Source organism: Corvus moneduloides, chromosome 6 (genome assembly GCF_009650955.1).
Source record: "Corvus moneduloides isolate bCorMon1 chromosome 6, bCorMon1.pri, whole genome shotgun sequence".
NCBI lineage: Eukaryota > Metazoa > Chordata > Aves > Passeriformes > Corvidae > Corvus > Corvus moneduloides.
The window spans coordinates 10,327,441-10,344,839 of NC_045481.1; the positions used below are offsets into that span (position 1 = coordinate 10,327,441).

Below are 17,399 nucleotides of genomic sequence, written 5' to 3' on the forward strand. Positions count from 1 at the left end.
TGCCCGAAAATGACTCTCCAAAGTGGTAATAAGCTGAAAATGTTAGGCTCTCCTTTTAAATAAAGCAACAGCACCAGAAGAACAATTGTGATTGTTAAAATACCAAGGATCCTCTAAATGAATGTATCTGTGATATGTCACAGTATGAGGTCAGATGAAACAACTGTAACCAAGGAGGAACACTGCGAGAGAACAATGAAAACTTCGAGATCTGCTGTGAAATATATTTTTTTTCCAAGTGGATATTTGCAGAAGGAAGTACAAAGAGATAGAAGTTATTCAGGAAAAACAAAACTATTTTAGTCTACTGTGGGTTTTCTTTGTTTTAAAATTATAGGTTCTCTGTATGATTCACAGGATCTTCTATCGACTTGCATTTTTTAGAATTAACAGGTTCCAACATGCCTGCATCTTCTTGATCCAGGTACTAGGTCCAAATGCACAGGATGGCATTATTATGAACTGAATAGCTTTCAAATGTAACAGATACCTGGTGTCAAAGAGATATCAAACATGCCTGACGGCTGAGGGCTCCAAGAAGCAAGTGTTTCTGTAATGATCTGCTGGACCTCTGTGTCACATGGGAAGCAATACTTTCTGCTCCACAATACGCCATCACTCTGCCTGGGTATGCTCCTGACCCTTGGGAAAGGGCAGGTCCCTATGTGCAGCACCGGTTGGGTTTGGCCTTGCCATAGGCCCTGGAGGTGACAGATGGGAACGTTCAGGTCTTCCAGCAGTGACTGACATGGCACGTCTGACCATGAACAAACCCCAGACTGGCTCCTGCTGCCAGAGGCAGGGTGTTCCCAGCCCAGACAGAACCAGCACTTGGCTGCTTCTTTTCCGGTGTGATGGTTTTGAGTGCACAGCGCTCCAACTACCTGCCGGGGGAGACAAGCAAGGAAACAGCATCCTTGCCAGTTCAGCTTTGCATCAGGACCTGAATAGCTGCATTCCTACAGAAGTAAACTCCCATCCCAAGCTACTCAGCATCTTGCCTTGAGGTGCTGCAGCCTCCAGAGAGAACAGTTCTCAGAATAAGTTGTGATGGGAAAAAAGCAGCGCTGCACAAAGTTTTGAGTGCCTTACACCCAGCTCCCTTCTCCTTCAAGGGATCAAGGACAGCAGCTGTGAACACACAGGGCTCTTTTTGCCTGGGCTACCTGCTGCTGGGAAAAAAAGTCCTGTCACCAGGGAGGTTCTGAAAGGCATAAAAAGCCACAGCTTCCAGACACCACATCCTGCTGCAAAGACACGCTACCCAGCCAGCCCTGTGCCTGTTGCCACTGAGCCAAGTCATGGAGCAGGGAATCATGACCAAAGCTGGGAAAGAGAAGGCCCTGCTCCAGGTGTGGTTGGAGAAGTCTCCCAATGGCCACAGTGTCCGGTGAAGACCGGTGGGGATGGTGGCCCTGGGGTCACCTCATCCTTCATGAGAAGCCATGGCCAGGTGTGGGGCTGGGTGGCTCACGCAGGAGCTGGGTGGCTTGGGCAAGCTGCCCGGTCCGCAGTGCACCTGCCTGACCAGTGGGGAGGGACTTTGCCCTGGAGCCCTGTCAGGATGGCACAGGCCAGGGCACGCACACACACTGGACACACATGAAATGGGATTCATTACCTGGTGTGCAAATAGCCAAGAATTGCACACTCGAGAGAGACATTAATTATTTATTTCAGAGTTGTGCAAGCCTGGATGTTCAGTGATATTCCACAAATCAAGTACAAGCCACCAGAGTTTCTGCACCATTATTCTTAAACAGACATTCAGAGATAGCAACTTCCCAGGCTCAGCCCCTCTATTAGGATTGGTTAGTCATTTCCATACAAGTTACATAACCCCAGCTAACTCCTACAAGTGCTCAGAGAAAGGGTCTTCATCTGGGCAGGGGTCTTTTTGACCTGTAGGTGTGATCTTTAGTATTATGCTTAAGATAGTTCAGAAGTAGAATACATGGACCTTGAGTATTTTGCCAAAGTTAGCAATGTATAGAGAGACATGGAGCCCTTGGAGCAGGTCCAGTGGAGGACAGCAGGGATGACTGGGGGACTGGAGCATCTCACGAGGAAAGGCTGAGGGAGTTATGCCTGTCCAGCCTCCAGAAAAGACAGCTGGGAGAGGATCCCATCAATGTCTACATGTGTCTGACTGGAGGGTGGCAAGAGGATGGAACCAGGCTCTTCCTGGCGGTGCTGAGCAATAGGACAAGAGGCAACAGGTAGAAACTGATGCCCAGCAAGTTCCACCTGAACATGAGGAAGAGTTTCTTTATTGTGCAGTGACCATACACTGGAATAGGTTGCCCGGAGAGGGTGTGGAGCCTCCCCCACTGGAAATACCCAAGAGCCCTCTGGATGCAATTCCTATGCCATGTGCTCTGGGGTGACCCTGCTCGAGCAGGGAGGCTGGACAAGATGCCCCGTTGTGGTGCCGGACCCATTTTGTGAGCCTGTGATTGTGTGCACGTAGACAGACGCGAACATCGCGATGTACTGCGTGCTCGAAGCTTGTTAGTGCCAGCACGTCCGTGAGTGAGGGATGCTGGCTGCTGCCTGTTCCACTGACTAGGGCTCCTCTGTCGTGCTTGAAAGCACATACAGACCTTACACCAAAGAACCTGCTGATGATCACACACACAGACACAGACATACACACAGACGAAAGTGCGGACGCGGACACGCAACCGCGCCGCCCCTCGGCCCCTCCGCGGCGAATCTGCTGCTACGGGGCGCCGCCCAGCCCAACCTTCCTGTGCGGCTTCGCACGGCCCTGCCCACGTCGGAGCGCGCGGGCGCCGGGCGGTGGGCGTGGCCGGAGCCGCTCCGAGGGACGCGCCGGGCCCGGGGAGGAGGAGCGGGATCGGGAGTGGGATCGGCCCTTCCCCGCCGCCGGGGCGAGGCCGGAGCGGAGCGGAGCGGGGCGGGGGGTGGCTGGCCGGGTCCGGCCCATGGACCGTCCGTGCCCGAGGCGGAGCCCGTGGAAGGAGCCGCTCGGCCGCGGGAGGCGGCGCGGGGCGGCTGAGCGCGGCTGAGCCCCGGGGCCTTCGCTTCGCCCCGTCCCGTCCGTGCCCCGCGCCCGCCGCCCGAGCGGCACCATGTCGGCCAAGGTGCGGCTGAAGCGGCTGGAGCAGCTGGTGCTGGACGGGCCGCAGCGGCACGACAGCGTGCTGAGCGTGGAGACCCTGCTCGACCTCCTGGTCGGCGTCTACGCCGAGTGCAGCCGCGACTCGCCGCTCCGCCGCGACCGATACGTGTCCGACTTCCTCGAGTGGGGTGAGCCCGGGCGGGGGCCGCGGGGCCGGGTGGCGGGGGCTGTGCGTGGTGCCCGGGTGAGGGGCGGCGGAGCGGTCGGGGGTGGCCCGGCCCCGCCGTGCGCTCCCACCGCCGCTCCCAGCAGCGGCCGGAGACGCCGCCCCTGGATGCGGCGCCTCCCTGGGGAACACCCCCGTCGCCAGTCGGGCCTTGACCCTCCAGGTCTCCTCCCTCGGTCTCAGGCGAACCGCTTGGCAGCCGGCAGCAGGAACCGCACCGGAGTGTCCTTGGCCTGAAACCCTGCTCGGCTTAGCCCGAAATGTCAGGCTAATCCGGAGCTCCTCGGAGGGTTTCCTACCTGGGGGAGGGGAGGAGGGGAGAGCACCAGGCTCAGGCTTTGAATGTTGCTCTGGTGCCGGCTCGTTGCTTTAGAAAGGGCGTGTGTGTGGCTCGAAGAAACAACAGTTGCCGTTCATCCTACAGTCTTTTTTAATTTGGGCATGCCCCCCAAGGACAGAGTATTTCTAGGCAGCTTTTCTAAGAAAGAGCTTTGTTTAATGGTTCCCTACTGTTAAGCAGCCTGATAACGAGAGACCTCCAATAGTCCGGAGCGTGCTTACAAAAGAAAATGTGGATACTTTTGATAGCACTTAGGATAAAAGTTTTCTGTTAATGTTGTTTAGTTAAGGCTATTGACTAGAGGTATGTGGAGAGCAGAGATCCTTGCCTGCCGCATGTCTAAATGAATTTATGTTAAAACGGCCATGGTGGCTGACTGGTTTATTCAGCTGAGTAAGTTATGAATAATAATGTATGACGAAGGTGACTTAACTTCTCCATGGAATAAGAATTGAAGGGGAGGGAGGAGAGATCATTGGTCACGAGTATATTGTCCCGTTTATCAGCTGTTCTATGCATGTACAGTTAATTAGGCTTTAAAAGAGCACTCTTAAAAAATAAAAAAAACCCACCCCTAAAAACTGAAAAAACCCAACCAACAAAACAAAGGATTTCCTAAGGGAGAGGGAGGGGCAGATTTACTTCAGTAAATGCAAATGTGTGTCTTTAGCACTAGAGACCAGAGCACTAACATGAAGGGACAGCTGGTTCTCCTTAATTTCTGTGGGGACCACCACTCTTTGTCATACACTAGCAAACTAAGAGGATTCACTTCCTGGACTCTTCTATTGACGTCAGTAATGCGATTGCCAACTGAATAATTAACCACTTTATCACATCTGCCCCGCAAGGCTGCAGCCTGGGGAACATTGATTATTTGTTTTGTCATGGGAGCTTTGTATGTCTTCTGCAAAGAGCATTCAAGGTGTTTTGTTTTTAAGCTGATGGCTTGAACGAGTGAGCACCAGCAAGCTGTTAAGTATGATAGATCAGACTACAACATACTTTGAAAACTGAAGTTGGAAGTATTTGAGGCAGGCCAGAGAATGATATGCTTTTTCTATAGCACTGCTGGTGGTTGTGTCTTACCGATTGATCCCAGCGTTGTCATTTTCTGTGTGATGGAGAGGCTGATTATCCAATTGTTTATAAAATCGCTTCTTTTAATTCTATTTATTGTGTTCACTGAATGTGAAAAGGTTACTGACTTGATGAAAAGTATAGCTTGCAATAAAAACAGTGTGTAGTTTTTACTGCAGTGTGGGATTACCCTGGTATAACAAAGTGCCTATTCAATAAATAATTGAAATGTATGTGAGCTACCATCTGGTGCTGCAGAGTAGGGATAAAAGTTTATAATCCAGGCTCTTGATGGTAAGGGGGTGGGCCTAAATCTGGACTGCTGTATATTTGTGTTCCATCAACAAGGGATACCCTTAAAACCAATTACAGTTGATACTGTGTGTTCCTTCCTTTCCTTCAAGCTGTTAAAAACAAATAAGTGCCAGGAATGAGACACCTTTTATCTGTGTCCTAATGCCCTCACAGTGTGTTTCCACTGACAAGGAACTTGTTTCTGCTTCCAGCTAATAAGGAAAATATCATGCCAAACATGCTAATCTTCCTCATGTCATGATGTGTCTTAATTACAGCCTGATTTGCTGTTAGAAGATATTCTGGATTAATGTGCACAAGTTTTCTGTGCTGTTATGTGTCTGTAGAAGCATCAGAGTGTAGTTAAATACCTGGGATATACTTTGAAGATCAGTGTTTCTTTAGCAACTGGAGACAGAAGGAATTTCGTTTTGACAAAATGGAGACTCATCACTGGCAATGGAAATAAGCTGCACAGGTGTTAAGTTTGAATTAAGCTGAGCTATATAACAAGCATTTTTTTACAATTTTGATTTTTAAACTGGGTGTGAGGTGTCACATGTAAATTCCCTTGAAATGATTCAACGTGGCTAATGGACTTGCTAGCCTTCTTAATTGCCAGGGGAAAATAGACTTCAGGTGTGGTAGTTGAGGCAGGGGTTTTTTTCCTGACTGTTGGGTGCAGAGGAGGTTTTGAGTTGTGTGGTGTAGTTGCTGGTTATGGATATCTCTGCTTTCTGACAGAGCTTGGTGCTGCTTATATTCTGTAGCTGGTGGATGCTGGAGAAATTGGGAGTCCAGAAAATCAAGTCCCATGTTCCTCTTGTGAGACTTATGCCACCTCCTCTCTATTCAACCTCTGTGGAAGCCTTGCACCTTACCTGTCGAGGGTGATAAAGTCCAAATGGTGGATCCCATTGCTTCTGTCTTATTAATTCCTCTGCTGCTTCCTGGCAGTCCTGCCACAGGTTTATTTCTTCAAAATCATCTTCCTATTTGCTAACCGTGGAAGAGCGGAGGGTGTGGTCCTTTGCCTTGAGGCAGCTTGTGGCTTCCATTGCTTTACAAATCTTGTAAGAATCTGCCATTTTAACCTTAGCAATTATAGCTTTCCCATGGTGAGTGGAGCTTTCAAACACACTGTTTATTCCCTGTAGTGGATGTATAATACACATATCTTTATGCCAAGTGTCTTTGGAGAAGAGCTAGCTGAACTGCAAGTGAGGAGTCAAAGTCCTTTTCTTCTAGTTATTTTTATTTATAACTTCTGTTGAATAAGCTCTCATAACCCAGTTGGTTATCACTGTTACATTGTTTATATAATAGATATTGAAATAATGCTCAGTATTCTTAGTGGGAATTAAATCCAAATGTGTTAGATGACAGACCCATGTCTACACGTTCAGAAAGAACTTCCCAAATCTGTGCTTAGCGTCTTTTAAACTGTTGCTGCATCTGCTGCTCTTAGAGTGAGAAATAGTTAGGAGTCCTGTTTATTCTAATGGGTTTTGCTCATTCCTCTCTGAAAGTGAGACAACCTAAAGCTATCAGCAGGCACAGAGGAGGCTGCATGAACTTTGGACTTAGCTGATAGACATGAGTGCTGTGGTGTGGTGTTGTCCATGCACTGCAGACGGACCTCCCAAGAGACTCTTCCTGCAAAAAATGCTGTCCCTTGTTTAACTTGACAAGGAGAGAAGTGCAGGAGTGCTGGAGCAGCACAGCTGCAGCTCAGGTGTCTGTGTACCACCTGTCCTTTAGCTTTCAGGTACAGCGTGTTCCTCCCTATGGAGCCTCTTGTTCTGTCATACTGAAGCATCTGAGTCTTGCATAATCCTATGCTAGAGTGGCTGCTTGCAGGGCACCTTGCTGGCTGGCATTACTCCTGTGCTGGTTTGACATCACCTCGTTTTCCAGGAGTTATCTTAGTTGGCTGTGGCTGGTGCTCACTGCCCCTTCCTTCCAGTCAGCAGGGACTGGCGCAACTGGCTGCTCCGTTTTGGACAGCTACTTGTCGCAGTTTGCAGCCAGTAGTCAAACATGTTCAGAGGAGAGTCTCACAGGAATGGGCCTTATTTGTATTCAAAATTATCTTGGTGCTGCACAGCCTCTCTTACTCCAGCCTTTGTTTCCTCTGACTCTGTTTCATACTGCTGGCCTGCTACAGAGGGCAAGATGGCACCTGTCCCCATACACTTCATTCAGTGTTGTCTCACTCCCAGACTGGGTACTGGCTGGTTCTCTCTGTGGGAACACCTCAAAACCTATGTCAGAGTAGTTTAGACTGATCTGTGTTTGTTTTAAGCAGGCGTATGAGTTACTTCTGTGGACTGTTTCTCCTCAGTTGTTAGGAGCTGTCTGTTTGAATGCTGACTTACCTTCTGTGTTCTCAGTTTGTGCAAGGTCTGCTACCCAGCTAGGGTGGTGTTCTGCTTTTGGATGGTGGTGGTGGGGTTTTTTGTGTCTGTGTTTGTTTTTGTTTTTTCCTGAGAGGAACTTTAAGGATGCTGAAGCTGTGGGGAAAATGAAGAAGATGCAGATGATTAGCACAAGTAGGCCAGCCTGGCACCTGCTGCTGAGCTCTTGAAGACAGTCTGGCATAATAGACAGTGGATGCTGTTGTAGTAATATCAATATATTCCCAGTCTGAACTAAAGGAGAGAAAAAATGTACACACAGAGTGCTCAAAGCAACCTCTAGCCTATTCGTGAACTGCCACTTTTGGGTATATATTTATTACACTTGAATCTGGACCATACATGGAAAAAATCACTCTCAGAACATTCACTGGGAAGGGCTGCTGTCCTGGTGCAGTGATTCACAACTTTAGGTCACTGTCGGGACTGGTGCTTCAAGTTTGGATCTTGCTGTTTGGAGGGGCTCTGTGAGCTTTGCAAATTGACTCTCAGGCCCACTCTTTTCTCCTTCCAGTTCTGCTTAAAGAGGCACCGTAACCTTTCAGATAAAAAAATGCTTACTTAGGGAAGGGATAACCTTTCAGGGTGGCCTTTCTTTCAGGACAGTGTAGAGCCTGTTCTCTCAGCCTGAGAGCAGCTGTGTTCAGAAGTGTACATGTGAGCCTGACGAAGGGTCTTTCCAGCCTGCATTAGAGCATATTCTAAACTAGCTGCAGGGTTGACCTAGTCCTCTGCCACAGCAACTGCTATACTAGAAAAAGTACTAGGTAAGGGCAGGGGCACAGTGTGTGGTGAGTGTGCTGCTAGTATAAGAGGCAGAAACTATCCTTAGGTATTTTTGAGATGACCTCAGAGTTGATGGACTTTCAGGGTTGCTTATGAGGATCTGTTGGTCTTTTGGGGTTACACCAGGTAAAACTGTTGCTTGGTAACACATCATATCTCTTGACTTGAGGGCTTAAATTCCTCTCTTCATTCCCTTTGGCGCTTCTCCCTCCTCCTCCCTTGCAGAAATACACATAAAAAGCCAGGAGGGGACCTGAGGTTCTGCCAGCTCTTGTAATGTCCTTCTCTGTGCAGGCAGAAGCTGTGCAGTGAGTGATAAGCCTGTTAGGCATGTGTATGAAGTGACAGTAGTTGGCTAATGAAGGCAGCTAATGAACAAGAAACTGAATTTCACATTTTGGCTGAGTTTCCTCTATGTCATCCTCTCTCCACCAAAGCCTGTTATGATCCATTACACCAGAGCTAGTGGCAGGAGGGCCCACTGGGGCAGGGTACAGCTACAGGTGCCTTGCAGGTGTTCTGGAAAGGTGAGTGGTGGTAGTGACCGTGGGTTTTTTTGTGCAGTGTGGATGCAGCCAGAACTCTTCCCTGCTCCTGAAGGCTTTCCTGTGGTCAGAGACGGGGTACCATAGCTTGGATCACCCTCAGTAACAAGGTCTTTGATGGTCATCTGGCAGAATAGTGTGACCATGGCTGCATGGAATCCCAGTTTCCTGCATTCTCTGCTTCCATTAAACTGGTTTTGTTCTTTTCAAAAATGTATGTTAGGATTAATTAATGTTGAAGTAGCCCAAACTGCCATGTTAGCTTTGACAGCATTGTAGTCTAGGCTAGTGACATGAGGGCATGTGGTTAAAACCCTGCTGCTGTATGATGGTGGACTCTCTACAGGACATCTGTTTTAATCTGTTATTTTTAGAGTGAGGCAGTATCTTTTAATGACTTTTTCTGTAAAACTTCATGCTGTGAAGCACTGGCACTGAATGCTGCAGTCATGTTTTAGTAGTGGCAAAGTAACAGGGTCTGGAGGATGAGAGGCCCATTGGCATTTGCTGTTAAAGTGACAGATGTCCTGGGTGAAGATTGTCTTTTGTCCCATAGAAGGAAGTCAGTATCCCTTTTCTCCTGTGGATAAAGGGGCTAATAAATAGCACCTGTCTTTATTTAGGGCTTGAGGAATTATGTGGTATATTAAAGGCTGTGATCTATATTTTGCATTTAAATTTTGTTTATCTACGAAAACTCAGAAGGGGGTAAATAAGTCACTGATAAGTTTGTCTTCATTCAGGAAAATGTGTGCACCTAGTAGTTTCTCACTGATGGCATATGGTAAGGTGTAGAATGCAGAAGTAAGATTTCATAAGCATCCATAATCTAACTCTTTTCTGTCTTGTTTCACTTGCAAATCTAAATTATTTTCATATTGATTTTTCACAGATAATATTAAGATATAATACTTTGCAAAAAAAAATTACTTAATTTGCATCCTTAAAACTTCATGGTCGGCAGAGTTATGCATTATTAGTGGAAATGGCTTGAAAGTCAGTTTAGATCCAGTACAATTCATTTTTTTTATCAAATTAGATTGAACTAACCTATTTTTGCAAACAATTAATGCGTGGGAATGAGTCATTTTATTCCACACCTACTAGAACAAATGATTTTAACTGTGTGAATCAGAACTGAAGAGACTTGTTTCATTAGCTTTTTTTAGGAAGTTACTTCTACTTTATGGTTATATATTAATGTTTTAGGTTTTAGGAATGTTGATCTGTAGTTGAGATTAGCTGGGAATGTTAAACTACAGATTCTTTAAATTTATAAAAATTACATTTTATCTCTTGCATGTAATTTGAGGCAATTCATGCAAGCTAGTTTAAAATGGGTATTACAAAAAGGAAGAATTATAATACTTAACAATTGCAAATTTATCTGAGCCATTATCAGAATGTAATGCCTAGGATTATGGGTTCATCTTTTTCATTACGAATGTCTGAAAAGATTAATAGGGTGATGTACCATAAGCAAACTGCTTAGAAAAATAGAAGGGACTTGTTAAATCTTTTTACTGTATTTTTGCCTTTGATAGTACTTTAAATAGAGTTGATGTTTGTTTCCTAAGTCTTTCATAAGGCACACTTGAGAGTTCCAATGTGTTCTTGATGTTACCAAAGGGCTTGTATTATGCTCACTGTTACAGCCAACCGAAGTGCTATGGGGTTGTGTATTTTACCTTTTTTTAATTTTTTTTTTTTTTTTTTTTAAGAAAAGAGATTTAATTTAAAAAATTCTCCAGGTCTGAGAATTTTTATGTATGTTTGCTCTGTGGTTCAATGCGATCTGTTCATTTTTTAGCTGTCTCCTAACACTAAAAGCTTCCAGCCTATTTTTCTCATCAGCATATGCAGATTACCAGAATGCAGGCTTTCATTTATAAAGATCTTGTTCACTATAATGAATGTAGCTTTCTTCAGTAGGAAACTACACACTGTTTTCTTAAGCCCTGATTTTGCATAGACCTCAGTAATCATGTCTGTAGATATACTTAGAGTGCATTCAGATTAAGTGTGTGCATCCATCATTTCCAGCTGAGGCCTTAGGCATCCTGAAGTGCCTGAGATCTTAATTTCTATCATTCATGTCATCAGGGTCTTAACACTGAAACGTGTTATTACTTAACCATGGCCTAAAGCTTCAAATGTGATTAGTACCTCTGGATACCCAACCTGAGACCTCTATAAAGGAGTCTGAGCTTTAGAAAATGCATTAAATCATTGAAAATGTGTGGAATTTATTAATCAGATGTGCATTAGCATAGTCTGAGGTATAGTTCTTAATTTGCTTAAGTGCACTACTGTTGAGGGGTGAATATGTATATAGCTGCCTTTCTCCAAAAGGCCAAGAAGAGAAAAGATCAGAAGCAGCACCAATTTCAAATATATCTCAAATTCTTTTTATAATTTGTAATTGTTCTCCAACATAAAAATAAACATGGATAATTGCTTTGTGAAGTCCTGTTTGGAATGTGTTTATGCCAGTTTAGTGAGATGTGCATGCTCAGGGTTTTGGAAAAGTCAATACCAAGTTCTGTCTGGGCTTTTAATTCAGCTTAAACCTGACTTGCATTGTTCTAATTGTCATCAAAAGATTTGGTGAAAGATGAAGTAACAAGTAAGAAGACACCTGTTTTAAACTCGCTTGAGTAGGTATATGGAAGTCAGTGTTAAAGAGGTGTTGCAGCTATTCTGGCAATACTGTACTTTTATTTGGGACTGTGTAGTTCATGGGATGTGGAGTCATTCTTTTTACAGGAGGTATGATTTTACCCAAAGCATAGCAACCACTACAGTTGTATGGGAGGTTGTGTCTTATGATTTCCTTGCCAGTAATGGTCCCTTAGCCTAAGAACTGAACTGTATGCTTATGAAATCTCTGGCCTCATCTGAGGAAGGACATGGTTTCTAGTAATTGCATGGTAATAATTATGGGGCATCTGAAATTTTTTTCCCACTCTTGAGGAATTCCTCTGTCCCTGGTTCCCCCACTACTTCTTACAGAGATTTCACGTGCACCTTGGGGGTGGATGGGGATTGTCTCCATTGCTTTGCACACCTTTGGATTTCTGCTGTTGTTACAGTATGGCTTCTATGATCTTCATTTTGCACATCCTTCCTGAAAAGTTGGCTTCTTCATGGAGCTTTTTTGTGTGCTGCCGGCCTTATTGCTGCCCGCGTGACTTGGATTATCAGTACAGGAAGCTGGAGTGTTCAGAGTGCCTTTTATTTTACTGTAATTAAGGCAGAGTAGAAACAGCAGGAGGGTGACTTCAGGCATGAAGATCCTATTATATCATTTTGAAATATGTTCCCAAAGGTTTGCTTTTTAAGATGCATGTTTAGTCTTTAGATTTAGCTCTTTTTCTGACCGGATTAGTTAGGTTGTCATGTGTTGTTGTTCTCTCCACCTCCATTTCAGTGTATCATGGCGGTGTGGCTGTTGTCTGTCTCTTATTAGCCCTGAGAGATGGACACCCAGTGTGCAAGCCCTGCAGGCTTTGTTCTCCAGGCTTCTGGCCATTCTTGGACTCTGGATATGAAAGAGATTTAGCAATTTTTTTCTATAGTTAGGTGTTTTTCTTATATTTAGGTGTACTTGAGTAAGAAGTTCATATTGAAATTTTTAAATTAACGGTTCAGGTTTCTGTGTGTAGTCTGTGATTGTTTGCATTATGTCAGCATGAAATGGGAATGTAGTATCTGACCACATTTTCTTTCTTTTTGTTTGTGTGCTCTTTAAGCCAAGGAGGGAATCTCACTGTGTTTTCCCTATCAGTGGTTCCTTTTAGGGTGGCATCGTTGCCATGGAATAATCCCTAGTTACACACCTTAAAGGAAATGACATTTTTTGTATTTCAGAACCATGGGACTTCCTCCAAGAGGCTGTGAGAAGAAAAGTTTTACATGTACAAGAGGCTAAAAATGATCTAGTGGTCCTAGTGGAGTAACTGGTAGATGTTGGGTTTAAGTGCAGAGTGAAGGCTGGAGTCTGTGGTATTTAATATTTCTGCCTTTAATGGGTAATAGGTATTTTTCCTAAACTTGCAACACTTCACCTGTCAGAGCAGACTCTTGCAGGTTAGCTGTGTCGCAGGGAAGAAGCACAAACATTTTCCTTCCGGGCCAGTTTGAACTAGTTGTAGTAAAACGCCTGAGGTCATGTGGCATCATATCACTGCTTGGAGGAGTTAAGTTTGACTGCGTTAACTTACTCTGTTACGTAACTGAAGATTTCCATTACCACTTAGTGTTCAGCCTTTGGTTTCCTGAACAGTTGATATTTAAGTTGTGAATAATGTCAATATACACACAGCTGTTTTTAAACTGTGGTTCTTCTGGCCTGGTACTCCAGATAACATGGGACAACATAGTGTGGGGATGCCTTACTGGAGACTGTATCAGGCCCACAGACTGTCTTTGTCTTACCCCTAGAGGTATTTACTGGTCATTAAGGCAACTGAACTCTGGTTATCAGTCTGTGTTTGTGATTGTGGGCTAGCAGGATTTACTGGATTGGATGTAGTGCTGTACCAACAAGGCTACACTGGGCAGGCTTGACCCTGTCAGGCACGACCCAGTCAGGTTTACATCCATGGCTAGAAATAACCAATCCTTCTGCATCTTGAAATTGACTCTGATGTGAATTGTAAACATAAAAGACCTGACATTTTGGGAAGGAGGGAAGTGGGAGATTTTTAATTAAGAAAATGAAAAGTTATTCACGGAGAAGCTTTTACTGCCCTTAGGAAAGGGCTTTGCAGTAATTTTCATCGGCATTAAAGGTATGAATGCATTTGAGTGGTTCAGACCAGGAGAAGTTGCCCTGCTTGATCCTGACAGAACCAAAGGTGTAGGTTGTCTAGGTGTACACTTCCTGTTCTTGTGGGTAGTGTTAAACATTATAAAGATTGTGTTTAGTGTTTTCAGGCATGTTTTGAGGGTGGGGATAGCAGATACTACATTCCATCCTGTACCTTTTGTATACAGCATTATACTTCCTTCACACTGTGAAACATCACAAAATTCAGCATGACAAGTGCAAAGTCTTGCACTGTGCATCTGTGAAAGCTGGGGAAGGACCATCTAGACAGCAGCCTTACAGAAAAGGATTTGAGGATCCTGGTAAACAATTGTAGAAATGGAAGCTGCCTGTGTACATGACTGCATCTGGAGAGTGTAGCCAGCAGGCTGAGGGAAGTGGTTGTTATTCTCTTTACACCACTCTTCCGAGTCCATTTCTTTAGTACTGTGTCTAGTTTAGGGCTTCCTGGTATAGAAAAACCCCTGGGAAACTGAAGTGAGTCTAGCAGTAAGCCACTGATGTGGTTGAGGGCCTGAAGTACGTGATACGCGACAAAAGCCTGAGATACCTGAATCTGGTCAGCCTGGAGAAGGGAATCTCATCGTTATCCTCAACTGCCACATGTGTGCTTAGGGAGAACACAGAGGCAGATGCTTCCTGGTTGCACTGCCAAGAAGGACATACAGCGGAGACAGGCTATGGCAAGGAGGATTCTGATTCTTTGTGAGAGAAAAATAAAAGTACTCCTCCTAAGAATGGTCTCAGACTGGACAAGTCACCCAGGAGGGTGATAGGCTCTTTATCCTGGGGACAAACCTCAGCTGGACAAGGCCTTCGTCACCTGATTGAACTTTGATGTTATCTCAGATTTGAGTAGTTGGGTGGACTCTGATATCCAGAAGTCCCTTCCAACCTGAATTGACTCTGTGGTTCAGTATATTTTTTTCCTGTGTCCACAAATGTATTTAACGTCATCGGTGCTCTAATAAAAAACAGTTGTTCTTCCTACTTCTCAGAATGAAAAGCAATATGTGAAATAGCATCTTCTTCTTGTTGTAGATAAAGTAGTTCACACAACTTATTTTTTTGATAGTCTTAGGTGGTTACCTTGATTGGCTGGCATTTTACCACAGTCTGAACATAAGTATTGACAAGCTTGTAACTAGGCTTGTAAATGAAGGGAAACTAAATTCTCTTCATGTTGTTCTTCCATGTATTTAAAGAAAGCACCAGTTTCCTTGTTCCTGGCAGTGAATTGCCAGAACAGGTTTTAAGAACTTTGCACCTATGTTTTCTGTCTAATGCTATTTCTCAAGTGTTTCCTTATGTCTAGTTAGCCTTGATAGCACTTGGAGTATTTTAAAGCATTCCTGCGTGGGGCTGTCAGAAGAGCCTGCCATCCCTGCATGACTGCGAGCCTGAATCATCCTTTATGAAAAATACAGGTTTAGTTGTTCCACTAGATATGTTCTCGTATCACAAGGGATCTCTATCTAGTAGGGTTCCTAATATGCTTATATCTGACACTGTAAGGTGTCTGGCTAAGCAGTTGCTACCAACAGGGTGAAAGAAATCTTCCTCCTAAGAGCAAGATCTAATGGGAGATACTAGCTGGGTTTTTTTATTTCCTCTGTAAACTAAGAACTCATATGACTTACATGAAGTTGGATTCACAACATGGTTTTAATGCTGATATTCTTGATTGATGATAGTGGACTCAGCTAACCAAAATGCACAACAAGTTCAGTGTTTCAAAATCATATCGGTATATGGAAGTGCTGTCAGTGATGAGGATAACAATTTACAAATGGGACAAAATGTAAGAAATGAATCCTTTATAAGTGGTGTTTTGTACTTAGATGGTATCCAAAGTGGCGCTTGACTTTCCTTACAATGAATTTGTATCTGTGTCTTTGAGTATTTTGCTTACAGCAAAACCCTTAGAAAATAAGATTCTTCAAAATTCTTATATTCCTAAATGCCTGGAAGTCTGGTAGATCCCCTTCTCGGAGAATATATATTGTCAGCTATGTCATGAAGGCATTCATTGACAGCACCATATAATGTAATGGTCCACTGCCCTTCTGGGGCAAGGATTGTCTGTGAGCAGTTTATAATGTGTGTTCATTTTTCAGAAGAAACTTTTCTCAAAGTGTTGTGTACTTGTTTCAGATGCTCTGGTACCTGCACACTGTGCAGGTACCTTGGGACAAAAAGCAGATAGTGAAGTAATGGCAATAACTTTCTTGCAGACTGAGTCTTGCTGCTTAAAACTACGGAGAAATATCACTTTCATCCTCTTATGCCCTAATTTCCTCTTTCAGTTAATTATTCAGACTCTTCACTTTTCATTTCTTATTTGTATTTAGAGAAGGCACTTTGCAGTGATGTCTTTAAAACAGCAGTGCTCACTTGTGCACACGTAGCAGCAATGATCTTTTGTGTCAGTGGCTGTAATATGTTGTATTGCACATTGGTAAAGATAGTTCTTTCTTCAAGTATATGGTTGGTAACTACAGAATAAATAATACAGGGACTTCACTGGAAAATGTGCTCCAGTAATTCACCTTCAGAGCTCTGTGGGTGACAGCTGGTGAAAGATAATGGATTATCTTTCTGCAAGAGGAAAGCATGGGCAAGACCTACTTCTTACTTCAATCTCCTTGCCCTCGTCTCTTCCTCCCCCCTCATGTCCCATATAACACTTAAGAACCTGTCCTCTCCATTTTCTGAGGGACTTGGGTGGAGACTGCTTGTTATCACTTCTGTGTTTAAAAAAATAAAACTAATTGGCAAGGAAATAAATTTAGCTGTGCGTAACAATTCATGGAAGAGGAAATCAACACTGTCTGCTTGTAATCTTTTAACACATATCCAGAAATAGATTGTTGGAGAGTCATGGTATTTGTTTTAAAATTTGTAGTATTGGAATAAAAAATAAGCAGGTCTGTGAATTAGAAAGCAGTGGAAAAAACATCATTTAAAGTCCAAAATATTGGTCAATATACTACAAACATTGGTCAGGCCAGATGTCTTTACCTGGTGCTTCCAGAAGCTTCTGTACTTTAAGGTAAACTTTATGTTGAGCATTTTTACTGAAATGTCTGTTAAGAAAAATTTTGAAGGAGAGATGGAACTGGTGGTAATTAAAGAAAAACTTCTCACATGAGATAACAAAGATTCTTACTAGACCTTGGGGGTTTTGATCTGTTCAAGTACGTTCACGTAAGAAAGGTGAAACTCCAAAGTGACGTTTTGGTTCCTTGAAAATGGATTCCTCAGAGAGTGGCTCTTCAGAAGAGTAATTCCTTAAATTTTGATTTCATATAATACAGTTGTAAATGCTTCTGGTTTCTTTCCTTTCTTTAAAATATAGCTGAATAGTCAGGAGTGAGCTTTTGCCAACAACTGCACAAACTACTCTCCTATTGTAAAATTTCTTAAAATAATTAGGTACATTTTTGTTCCTATGTAAGAGTAATGACTGGTGTAGTCTGAGCATAGTTAATAGACATAGTGACAAAGTGACCCTTGCTGCTCATGCAGGTAAATACAGTGGAATAGTTTTAGCATACGACTGTTCCTTCTCTTTTATGATGACTGATACTTGTTTTGAAAGATTTTGTGGAGCTAGATTTTTGTTTTTAATGATCCTTCTGTGGACTTGGTTTTAAAATTCGAATTATGTAAGAAACAAGAGTTAAGCTTCAAGAAATTATTATAAAAGTGAAATTTTGTGGCTGTTAAGGTATAATCAGTAGGACTCTTGCCAGAAGCGAAGCCTTCAAGGCTTTTAACTCCTATACAGACAAT

At 43.8% G+C, this 17,399-nt stretch overlaps 1 protein-coding gene across 18 annotated transcripts in view; it reads left to right on the forward strand.

Annotated features, from left to right (window-relative positions):
• Positions 1-2,847: 2,847 nt before the first annotated feature.
• The window catches only part of CDC42BPB (CDC42 binding protein kinase beta), a 91,570-nt gene continuing 77,018 nt past the window's right edge, over positions 2,848-17,399 (forward strand). For 17 of the 18 annotated variants that reach the window (XM_032113489.1, XM_032113485.1, XM_032113487.1 and 14 more), the window contains exon 1: positions 3,096-3,273. In XM_032113489.1, the coding sequence (XP_031969380.1) occupies positions 3,096-3,273 (178 nt within the window). Of the gene's footprint in view, positions 3,274-17,399 lie in introns of all 18 variants that reach the window. The other variant, XM_032113484.1, reaches the window with a different exon arrangement.